Genomic DNA, 12,676 nt, shown 5'->3' with positions numbered 1-12,676 from the left:
AATTGAGGGGGACCCCCTTAGACTGTAGTCCCTTTGACTTTTTCCACTATCTTCATCCCTTCTTCATGAGCAGGGTGTTTATTTTGCTTAGTCTGTTTATTCTCCAGTTATTATCTTCCCTTTGACCCCTCCTCCTATCCTCACCTGTGTCTCTATTGAATGTGGTGTATTTCTGTATCAAACTGTGAATGTATTTGCTGTGTTTTGCAGTGGTCAGCCTTGTTTGGCCATGATTTGAGATTCTGTGCTGACCTCTGTCTCCTGGAGTTGGGGCCCCCTGATCTTTGAGGCTCAAACTGCTAGGGACCTTGGCATCCCGAGTGTCCTGGTCTGAGTGCGGCTGCTTCCGCACAGGCTGCTGCTTCACCTGATGGCTTCCGGCATCCCCTGCTGTGGCTTTACAACCATTCTGGGGCTCTTCCAGGGAGCCATCCTCTGCTCTTCCTGCCTGTGGCCAGAGAGCCCTGCAGGGTACACATGTCTTTGGCCCATCCTTGGTCATGCTGGGAGGCTGCTGGCTTGCTTGCCTGAGCTGGCTCTGGCTTGGCTGGCAGCTCCTTTTCCTTTTGCCTGCAGACTTCTGGCTGACTTCTGTGTAGTGCTGTGTTGGAAGAAATCACTTCCTGTAGCATCTCACTGGATTTCTTGGTTATTATTAGCCTAATGCAACGTTTAGGTTTTTGCATGAGTGGGTAAGGGTCAGCTGATCTGCTTGCCTTCTTTCAGGTTGCCATATTGGTTTCACCTCCCAAATCGTTTCTTTTCCAGCCATTCCTTCGGCACCCTTGTTTAGAAGAGGAAACTTAACATCCTAATTCACAGAGATTTGGGTCAGAATATGTGACCTCCCTCAGCTTCGCTGTCATCCCACAAACACTCTTATTGTCCAAATTCTTTGTCTTTCTTCCCTACAGTCACAGTGGAATTTCTGCTACTGACTCACACTACACCCTTTTTTTGTGCCCCTGATCTCATAACTTCCTTTTCCCTACATTGCATTTTAAATTATTTACTCTTCTCTGGCTCCTTCTCATCTACTTATAAGATGCTTTGTTCTCTGTGTCGTAAGAAGGAAAATCTTCCTTTGACCCCATCCAAGCTATTCCCTTTCACCTATATTTCTGCTTCCTTACTCCCCATTTTCTTCTCAACCCCCTGCAAATGGATGCTTACCCTGACCAGTCTTATAAAACTGCTTTGTGATCACCTGATTGCCAAGTCCAATAGACTTTTAAAATTCTTAATCCTCCTTGGCACCTCTCTAGCTTATTAATACTAAATATGTTGACTCCTTTCTACTGGAAATTCTTTCCGCTGTCAATGATGTAGTCTCCTAGTCAGTTACCTCCCCAGTCTGTCTCCACCTTTTCCTCATTGTTTCCTAATGGTGGCGTTCTCTTAGGGTCTGTCCCTATCTCCTGGTGTTCCCACACTTGGTGTGATCTTTGATTTTGCTGTCTGTCATATCCAGTCAGTTACTCAGAGGAACTAGGGAGTCTCACACTGCAGATGAGAAGATTGAGGTGGGACGGGGGTGGTATCTCCAAGTAGATCAAGGGCTGTTTTGTGGCCTCTGAGGATGGAACTGGGAACAACAGGGAGAAGGCAAACTGAAGCTTCATGAAAGCAGTAGCCTTTAACAAAACCACCTGATAGGAAGGACCTTAGTTGGGTTCCCTCTGCCTAGAGGTGTTTGAGCAAAGGCCAGGGGGCCATTTTGTGTGCTGTAGAGATAATTCTTCCATGTCTAGTTTGACCAGATGGCTCCTAAGGGGCAACAGGTGAAAGTCTCAGAAAGGTAAATTTGGACTTAAAGGGGAAGGAACTGACTCTAGTGCATTCTCCCTCATGGAATCTTGAAGCAGAAAATGCTGGATATGAGTCAAATTAGATGGCCGTGGGAGTCATTGTGAACTCTGAAATTCTCTGATTTTGTAGTGGCTCCCAAAATAATGCATTGGTAAGGTGACAGTCACACCTCTGCTAAAAAGAAAATCCTCTTTACCTCGTTATTCAAAGCCCTCAATTACCTGGTACCATACAGTCCTCCCAACCTTAGTTTATATTATTTTCCTCCTTTCATTATATACCTTAGCTAAACATGGGGCAAGTCTACCTTCTGAACATTCACTACTAACATTGCTTCATTTGATCATTCCAGTATATTTTTCATGACTGTGCCTTTACTGAGTCTTCCTTTGCTCCTTGAGACCCATCACTTCCTGTAGGTACCCTTTTCTCATTTAAATTCTTTTCCCTCAGCCTGATAATGGCCTTTTTCCTTAGGACTTACAAATATCATTTTGCTTTGTAATTCACTAATATACTTAAATAATATTTGTGTTTTATTCTATTAGACTTAAATAGAATCCTAATCAAGTGTTTGGGGAGCTGTGGGGGAGGGATCTCGTTAGACTTGCATTTCTTACGCGCCGGGTCTCATCTAATTCCTGGTGGCTCACACAATAATCTGCACATAATAGTTACATAATAAATGTTCATTTATTGTATTTGGTATGGGGGAGTGGGTTATCAATCAGAAGCCAAGCATTTTCTAGGTTATGAGAAATAAATAAAAATTCTATTAAGATATAAATCTTACCAGTAATATAATGCTTTTTAAATGTATGTTTACTTTTAATCTTAGCAAAAGCTCAGGATGGTGCAGCCATGGAAATGCAGCCATTGAAGAGTGAGGAAGGAGGAGATGGGGATGAGAAAGATAAAAAGAAAGCAAACTTGCCAAAGAAAGAAAAGTCTGTTTTACAAGGGAAACTCACAAAATTGGCAGTTCAGATTGGAAAAGCAGGTATGAAGTAATGGAAAAAATAAGATTTTTTAAATGTTTTGTCTGTTTTTTTCCTTTTAAAGATTGCTTGTTTCACTTACTTATTGGAGCCAAAGTTCTGTGTTGAGGGTATGAATAAAAAGTCATTTAGAAAGGCTGTGCCTCTTAAACTCATTTTATTTTTCTCTTCAACTAGAGGCGATAGCCTAGTATAAGGTATCTGAGAATTCTCAGTGTACCTGTGTAGGCACTTTAATTATATTGGATTCAAATAGGATTTCACCATTACTTTTTTTTCTGCTTAGTTTGTAACTGAGACCCAACTTTGCAAAGTGGCTGGGGTTAAAGAAGACTGGGTTTAAGCCTTGCCTCTGAGACAACAGTGGTAATATGACTATGAGCAAGTCTTCATTTTTCAGTGCCCAAGCCACCCTCTTAAGGCTTTTGAAGTTGGCGAAGAGGGCTGATGTGCCTCATAGAGCTAGAACTAGCAGCAGAAGGAACCTCAGAAAGGCATTAGCTACAACCTGCTCTCCTCACCATGACACAGCTTTGGTCCTCTCCCCTCTCCCTTGCCACCCTCGCTCCCCAGACTGGACCGGTGTTGGCATGGAGCTAAAACTGCCATTTCAGTCCCTGATTTGGACACATTGGTTTATACCATGATAACACACTGTATTCCTAGCCCCTGTTATAACCTTGAAAATATTCAGTATCACGAGAGAGACCAGATTAAAGCAGATGGATGTTTAATGCAAAACCATCCTAGCATCATCTTTGAATATGAATACTGCATGAGGCATTTGAATAGTGCTTTGGGGTTAAAAAAGCATTTTTTTCTTCGGGAACTCACTGTTTACAAGGAAACAACTGCCAGCTAATTTATATAAATGTGTGGTTGGGTGCCGAGTTTTAAATTGAGAGTTTTAAATGAAAGGATGGATTTGAACTGGAGACTTAGATATAAGAGATTTCATATCACCTAAATATGTGACTTACCTTTTAATGGTATGCTGATGAATCACAGCCTGGCTTAATTTTTTTTTCTTTACAAAAAGCTTAAAATTCTACTTTGGAGCAAAATAGTCTTAAGCATATATAAGATATGTAATCATTTGTGTTTGTACTAATAGTAATGACATACAAGTTATCTAAAATTGCAAAGAAATCGCGCATGTACAATTCTCTGTATTGAAATGTGTTTTGATATAGAATTTTCTCAATTAAGACTTCCCAGCTTATAAAGTAATGAAGTTATCTGGGAAACTTAATTTCACAATCTGCAAAGAAATTTAGCTTTATCATATGTTTCTCCCATCGTGTTCCTCCCATTTTAGTGACTCTATGCATTTTGGAGAAATGTAAAACTGCCCACTTTTGCTGAGCTTGTTTCTCAAGGCTGTTGCCTGTATCATTGCTTTCTGGAAAACAGAAGAGATAAGTGACTTGCATTAGGGAATTTCTCCCCTTCCCGTTTTACTCTTTCTAAGCATTTTATGAAGTACAAATAAACTGAGCAAATCAGTAGAAGTTTGAGAAAATAGGTTAGGATGGTTTCAAGCTTTGAAGCTTGACTTCCACATCATCGGGTGAACTTAGCGTAGAAAATCCATATTAGAGGTCAAGACATTAAAATGTCTTATTTCTTAAGTAATTCTGTAACCTTCTTTTCAATGAAAGGGCTACTGATGTCTGCAATCACAGTTATCATCCTTGTGTTGTATTTTGTAATCGACACATTTTGGGTTCAGAAACGACCGTGGCTTGCGGAATGTACACCCATTTATATACAATATTTTGTGAAATTCTACATTATTGGAGTCACAGTTCTGGTGGTAGCAGTGCCAGAAGGTCTTCCACTTGCAGTAACCATCTCACTTGCTTACTCTGTAAAGGTAAGTACTGCAATAATGACTCAAGAATTGATAAATCTTTTAAAATGTATTTGTGGAATTCTTATCAATCAAGTTTGCCCTTTCTCTCTAGATTGTGAATCACAGGACCTGAACCTAGAGCTGCAGGAGACCTTAAAGGTCACCTAGTGCAGTAGTTTTGAAAGTATGGTCCCTGGACTGCTGGCAGTCCCCCCAAGACCCTTTCAGGGGGGTCTACAAGGTCAAGACTTTAATAATAAGATTTTTAAAATTTTCCAAATGTGGTAAATAACAATAATTATAATCCACATAAATATAAGCTCTTTGGGGGGAGGGGTCCCCCCTCATTATTGTTTTAAGATTGTACAAGGTCCTGACACTAAAAACTTTGAGAAGCTCTGATATAGCCAATGCTTTCTTCTCCTCCCACTCCCATTTAACAGATTGGGTACCGAGCCTTAGAGTGGTTGTGACTAGCCCAAGGTCAGTACTCTTTCCTCTGTACTCCGTTGTCTCCCTGACTTGTATTTCTGAAGGGTTTTTGCCTTCTCAAAATGCTTTTAGGAATCTGAGGACTCTGAATAAGGTGGCACTTTCATTTTAGGCTTTTTTCTTTTCATGTTGAACTGGACTCTTAATAATCTATTTGGAAAATTTGGGAAAAATATTTGGAAAATGCTGTGTTTCATCTAAGAGAACCTTTGAGTGTTGTCCTAATAAGTGAGACAAGCATTGGATTCTCCCAAAAGCTGCTCAGGTCTCCTCGGGGAGGTATTCTTGCCTCTCTGCATCAGAGCATTATAGAGGAACAACCTGAGAGTGATGGAAACACCAAATTCCTCTCTTCCAGTAAGAAAAAAGAATGTCTAGAATTGAAGAGATTTGCCTTAAAATTCCAGATTCATTCTTTACTTTTATTGCAGACCTTGTAACTGTCATGTTTTCCTGGTAGGTATTCTTATAAACCAACTTTGCTTCCTATCTTATGGAACCAAAGGGGCTTGTAAAGTGTCATTTGCTAAAGGTAAAGATCTGTGTTGAAAGAACACTTTTCTTCCCCTGATCTCTCCTAGCATCTGCTACCTCTTATGCAGTAATCATAATCCCCTTTGCGCTGTAGTTAATTATGTCTTACCCCTACTAGATTGCACGTGCCAGATTACAAACAGGAATCCAGTCTCACTTGTCTTTGTATACGGCAGTTCCACACATTAGTGACACAAATATTTGATGAAAAGAATGAGTTGGAAAAAATCTTTGTAGCCTAAATTTTTTTATTAGAAAAATGCTACACATGTATTTGATACTTGAATAAATACCACTTTTTCCCTTTAAATTGAAATGATAACAGTGTGCTATGTAAAGTAACTATAATTCTTGCCCTAGTGATCCTACAGTTTATAATATTCTAAATGTTTATACTAAATCCTGACATGGGAGGAATCTCCCTTTTGAAAACAAATTATTTATTCTTCTATTGTAATGAAATGAAAATGGGAAAGATGAATTGCAGATGTAATTTAATTCTGTTCTACTTGGATATAAAGTTCAATTGTTAATTAAGATTTTAGACTTCTGAGCGTTTAAACTAATCCCAGTCTTAGTCTGATGTACACAGTCATTTAAGGAGATTGACTTGGTAGGTGATCAGGAAAAGAAAGACAACAAATTAATACTTGTTATTGAGTATCATGAAAGGAATTTAAAATCATTTTCCTTCAAAACAAGGCATTTTTATTACAGACCTTTATATTGGGTATAGTTCCTATGATTATGCCAAGTTTTCTATGCTGTTTTTCTTCATGGTGTATATGCCCTTATGTAATTTAACTTTTCCCCAGCCATTAAACTTAACTAAATTCTGTATTATTTGTAAAGGTCATTCCTAGAAATTGTCTTTAGTGTCTTAGTAATTATTTGCTGTATGTACATTTGGGGGCCAAAGACTGAGATAGAAGAGAGGAAAATCCTGATTAGTGTTGTTCTTAATTCTCACAAAATAACTGATTATAACTTCTAAAATAAAGTGTCCCATTTTGCCTAATTCACTATAACTTAATATGTATTCTGATTCTATTCAAAAGTTTATTAATAAATTTGTAAGGTTCTGCAACTGCCTTTGACCTCAGCAAATCACATAGTTTAACTGGATACGTTTTCTGAGATGTTTCACTAGTACCCCAAACTGAACTTAGCTTCTCCTATTAAAAAACTTCCTCTTTTTCAAGCCCATCCCCTCAACAATACAGCACTCACATTGCTCCCCCACAAAACTTTCCTTTCCTAATTCACTGCCCTAATTGTCTGTCCTCTGCTTGAAAAACCCACCCCTCCTGTCATGGGAGAGACTATTGAGGTTGTCCTTGAAGGCATATGCTGCCCTCCAGCTGTCTCTCACTCTTCCATTCTACGTAGGCTGACAATGGGTTCACTTTGCTCTGTTTTCTGTTTTTTTAGGGCCCAACTTGGGCATCATCTCCAGTCTGGAAAGGCGAAGCTTCCCTCACTAGCTAAGTTAAAAGTGATTTATCCAGCCCTCAGTTTTCCAGCATATAGCACAGCCTGTTTGTATTATAGGAGAGAGATTTTGGAATTTGAAGGGACCTTGAATGGGTTTCCAAAAAAATCAGCTTTTTATCTGGATTGTTGTAACAGCTTGCTGTTTATTCTCCTTACCTTTAATTTTAACACTCAACTAATCTATCCTTTAGATAATTACCCAGATGATCTTCCTAAGATCTAAGTATGATCCCTGCCCCAAAACCCTTTTTTAGATCCCTATTGCCCTTAGGATGAAATACAAAGTCCTTAACCTGACTTCCCCTCTCCCTCCAGTATCTAACTATAGATTACATTTTCACATTATTCTCTTTTGGGCATGCTGTTTTCCAACCAACTAAACTAATTGTTCCCTGAATGTGACATTTTGTCTCTGACCTCAATGAAGGCACAAGGACTAGGTCTAATTCTTGGAAGGCAGTTCTTCCTCAGCTCCTGCAGACTTTTCAGGCTTCTGCCTCTCTTTGAGCCTTAGACCAAGCTTCACAATGAAGTGATTTCTGATTGCTCTTCCATTCCCGTCTCTGCCCCTTCCTTTCACTATTGAACATAAGTTCTTTGAGGGCAGCGATTATCAACTATATTGGGGTTTTGGGATGCTTGGTTCCCAGCAGCATGCCTTTCATATACCAGGCAATAATTATTGAAAATAAATGTTTTATTAAATGAATAAGAAGCTTAGAATGTAACATGTAAATGCCTTTTTTTTTTAAGTTCTAATTGCTAACCAGATATCAAATGACTTCGTATAAGGATTGTTAGCACCAACATTTGGTATTGTGCAGCTGCACCCTTTTCTATTTTAGGTAAAAAGAAATAAATAAAGCTGAATTACAATATCACCATAGCAGCATACTCCTTTCAGGTGCTTGATTTTTGGTTTAAAGTATTTCTTTGCAGGAAATTACTTTGTAAAGTTCATCATAAAGTGATATGAACTTGTACAGGGGTGCTTCTTTTCTGCAGTGTGTTCAGGGTCATTGATATACACAATTAAATAAAATACAGGGTTAAGATAACGGGAGAGGAAGGTAGGTTTTTAGGTAGTAGCAAATGATGGATGCAGCAAAAACCAAGGATTTCATATAGTATTCCTCAATAGGCCAGGTCACCTCATCATTTTGTGGTGTTAAATTAAAGCTTTGCCATGTTATGTGATAACGTGTACTTAGGAATATTAAATATGACTGTTTAGTTTTCATTTTTGAAATGTAATGATGAATTTGTAAGCAACTAAATTTTTTCTTTTGGTTTTCTACTCTATAGAAAATGATGAAAGATAATAACCTAGTAAGACATCTGGATGCTTGTGAAACCATGGGAAATGCAACAGCCATTTGCTCAGATAAAACAGGGACGCTGACCATGAATAGAATGACAGTCGTCCAAGCTTACATAAATGAAAAGCACTATAAAAAAGTTCCTGATCCTGATGCTATTCCAGCAAGCATTTTGTCCTGTCTTGTAACTGGAATTTCTGTGAATTGTGCTTATACATCAAAAATATTGGTAAGACTTATTATACACACACACACACACACACACACACACACACACACACACACACACACACACACACACACACACACACACATATATATATGGGAGGTGATTTTTTTTTTGGGCAATTGGGGTTAAGTGACTTGCCCAGGGTCACACAGCTAGTCAGTGTCAAGTGTTTGGTCTGAGGCCAGATTTGAACTCAGGTCCTCCTGACTTCAGGGCCGGTGCTCTATCCACTCCGCCACCTAGCTGCCCTGTGTGTGATACTCTTAAAAGTGAATTTTCCAATATGTTTTACACCAGGCCTGATGATCCAGGCTACTGTCACATTAATGGGATTATAAATGTAGTGGTGGAAGGGACCTTAGAAGTCACTGAACCCCACTGCCTTGGTAATAAATAAAATGCTGCCATGAGAACTTTATGAATTATCATCCAAATGTTTTGAGAGCTTGATAGCCCTGCTTTCTTATAATTTAAAGACACGTAAATGTGTAATGTGGTCATTAGTCTTTGGATGGATTTGTTCTCATAAATCAATATATTTTCCATTAAATACATTGCTAATTTCTCAACCTTTATTTTTAGCTTCACCTGCTAAAACAATTTTTGTTTTGATCAGTTTAATTTCTCATCAGTTTTTTTCCTAAATAGCTTTATGTGAAGCTCAATTCTTAATTAGCTAAAGACTAAGATTTGTTTTTTTAAGAAAATTTTATATTCATCCAGAAGTAAATTATTTAAAAGATTATTTAAAAGAAAAATGCATTAAAAACTCACTGTAATATTTGCCATGTTATTGGCTTACATATAAACCTGTCTTAGACCTTCTATCATCTCCGTAAACTGACACAGTAAAGTACAAATAATTCACTTTCCCAAGGAGTCATTTAACTTAATAATGCAAAACATTAATTTACTTTTTTTTGGGGGGGGGATTGGCAGTGAGGTTAAATGACTTGCCCAGGGTCACACAGCTAGTGGTATGTGTCTGAGGTCAGATTTGAGCTCAGGTCCTCCTGACTCCGGGGCCAGTGCTCCTTCCACTGCACCACCTAGCTGCCGCCAATTTACTTTTTTTTTTTTTTTGGCTAGGCAGTGGGGTTAAGAGACTTGCCCAGGATCACACAGCTAGTAAGGGCTCTCTACTATGCCACCTAGCTGCCCCCCCAATTTACTTTTAAAACATCCTCTTTCCATATTATTTCCATATAAAAATGTAAACAAAGTTATTACGAAGAACGGGAGTGACAGACTGAAGTATCAAAGATGTGCTCCACGTTCAGCCCTGACAGTTGCTAGCAGTTTCAGCTTCTAAAAAGGAGTCTGAGTAAGGTGTTACTTTAAAGCCTGTCAAATTGTTTTACTAAATGATATTCCAAGTGAGATGCTTATCTTGTGTATATTTAAATAAAATTTTTGTGAACTTGTACATTTATACGGTATTTGATGTCAACTTTGGTATTCCCTGAACATTTGAGAACTTTTTTGACGTAGGCTTTTGTATTTTTTTTTAAGAAATAATAACCTTTTACATTTCCTTCAGTAAAGAAACAAAGATATTTAATGAAGCTAAGTTCTGATTTTTTTCTTCTCTTACAGCCACCAGAGAGAGAAGGTGGATTACCGCGTCATGTTGGCAATAAAACTGAATGTGCCCTGCTGGGGTTTGTTTTGGATTTAAAACGAGATTATCAGGATGTAAGGAATGAAATCCCTGAAGAAGCTCTGTACAAAGTCTACACATTCAACTCGGTTAGGAAATCCATGAGCACTGTCTTGAAAAATTCTGATGGAAGCTACAGAATATTCAGCAAGGGAGCATCAGAGATCATTCTTAAAAAGTAAGACCACTATAGAATTAATCATGTTGTCATGATGTAATGTGAATTACTGGATTGGTATTGTGTGTGTACATTGGTTATTTGATGAAACCACAAAGCTATTACCTATGTCTCAGTACATTATTATTTGTTTATCCATAAATGTACTGTACTTTGTATGGTCCATACTAGAGGTGTCAAACATATGGCCCCTAATAATCTTGAGAGTGGCCCAAACCAGATTCAAATGTAACTGGGGAACATTTAATACAATAAATACAGTAGAACCCCGATAACATTACCGTGTGGTTTTCTAAGTCAATATGCACCCACAGAGATCTTTATGTACAGTTTAGTGGCCCCCATGTGTATTTGAGTTTGACACCGATGGTGTTTATATATGAAGTTGGAGAAGGGTTGGCCACGCGTGCGCGTGCGCATGCGCGCGCGCACATACACACACACACACACACACACACACTCCTGCTATAACTATTGTTTGTTGATTGAAAAATCAGCAAATACAGCAAAGTATGGCTTTAAAGACTCTTCCAGAAAGATGTCTCCCATGCATATGGTAAAGTCATACAAAATTCTGTGGCAGATGAAAGCATGGTGATATCCTCTCCCCACCTTTTTTGATACTCTGTCTGTTAGTATCAAATGAAACATAAACCAGAAAGACATATAATTAACATTTGTGTACTGGAATCATGGGAAAAGTCCTGAACTAAGTCCAAATAAATGAGGACTCTATCAGTGGAGAAATTTCTTCACATGGTGCCTTGCTCATACACCAATCCATAAAGATTTTTATGGGAATCAGAACTTAAGAGATAAGCCTAAGAGTTACTTACTACTTCTAGAGAGATTTGAAATTAGATTTGAATTCAGATCTTCCTAACTCCAGGGCCAGTGCTCTTATCATTAGGATATTGTAACTGCATATGATAAATGTTTATTTAAGTCACATGTACTTGCATGCTCCTGTTTGGGGTGATACTGTGCTGATTTCATTTTGTCTTGAAGCCCCTGTAAGGCCTCCTCAGTGAAATCTCTGATCACTTGAAAGAAATCAGCTTAGCCTTCCCCTATAGAAAATAGAGTTGGATTGAAGCTGTGGGTAGGGTATATGATACTTGTATGTGAGAAATTGGCACAAAGGACATCACTGTGGTATTGAGTAGAAAGAACTGTAGATAGATTCACAGAGGACTTGGGTGCTAATCTCCCCCCCACATCATCAGCCTCCATGGCATCTGCAAAGTGGGAATAATCACGATAAACGTAGACATAGCAGACTGGCCTTAGGCAAACCCATGCTGCTTGCCAGCTATGTGACCCTGGGCCAGTTACTTATCTCAGTACTTGGGGTAATTCCCTCAGTACTGTAAGTTGGAGAGCTGGTGTCAGTCTGCACAGAAGAGGGAGTACCCTCCCACTAGTTAAATCACATATCGGAAAACAAAAAAAGCACTTTATTGCCCAGGGTTGTTGAGATTTGTAAAAGGCCTTTTATATTTTACTTCATTTGATCAGCTGATATTACTGTGTATATGACCGGGAAAGGAGGTGTAGTGTGAGGAGTATCAGCTGGATTGACAGCCTGAGTGTGGCACTGTGACCCAGAACTCTCAAAAGGCCTCTGCCGCTCCTACGAGAGCCCCCCAGGAGGAGGACTTTGAGGTGCCACTCGGGAGGGGGTCCTGCATGAAGTACATCATCCAGATGAAGTGTTAATGACCCAAAATTCTCTTAAGAAAAGCTCATTTCCATTTTAGCATCACATTAAAAGGCAGATCTTTATGTGTGAGACAAACATCCACGTGACATACATTCGAAACATTGCAGAAAAATCATGCTGTGTCTCTAGATTCTACATCTATAAGTACAAATAAGCATACAGAGATGTGCTTACCTTTATATGCTGTATAGCTATTTAAGAGGCAATAGGCCATAAAATGGAGAGGCAGTGCTGGGTTTGGAATCAGGAAGGTTGTATGTGCATCCTGCCCTGGATCCTACACTGAATAATCCTGAGCACGTCCTTTGTCGTAGCACCTACCTCGCCAGGTTATTTTGGTTTGCAACGATGTTGATGGAAAGCATTTTGGAATCTTTAAAACGCT

The 12,676-nt window shown here is 38.9% G+C and overlaps 1 protein-coding gene across 1 annotated transcript in view; it reads left to right on the top strand.

The window, feature by feature from the left end:
* ATP2B1 (ATPase plasma membrane Ca2+ transporting 1) overlaps nucleotides 1-12,676 on the top strand; it is a 67,162-nt gene that overhangs the window by 30,368 nt on the left and 24,118 nt on the right. Inside the window, 4 exon segments of the mRNA XM_020993513.2 lie at nucleotides 2,648-2,809; nucleotides 4,469-4,683; nucleotides 8,488-8,730; nucleotides 10,327-10,568. Coding sequence (XP_020849172.1) covers nucleotides 2,648-2,809; nucleotides 4,469-4,683; nucleotides 8,488-8,730; nucleotides 10,327-10,568 — 862 coding nt within the window.

This window comes from Phascolarctos cinereus, unplaced genomic scaffold (genome assembly GCF_003287225.1).
Source record: "Phascolarctos cinereus isolate Bilbo 61053 unplaced genomic scaffold, phaCin_HiC Scaffold_1;HRSCAF=81, whole genome shotgun sequence".
Lineage (NCBI taxonomy): Eukaryota > Metazoa > Chordata > Mammalia > Diprotodontia > Phascolarctidae > Phascolarctos > Phascolarctos cinereus.
This window is presented reverse-complemented; position numbering and strand designations above follow the sequence as displayed.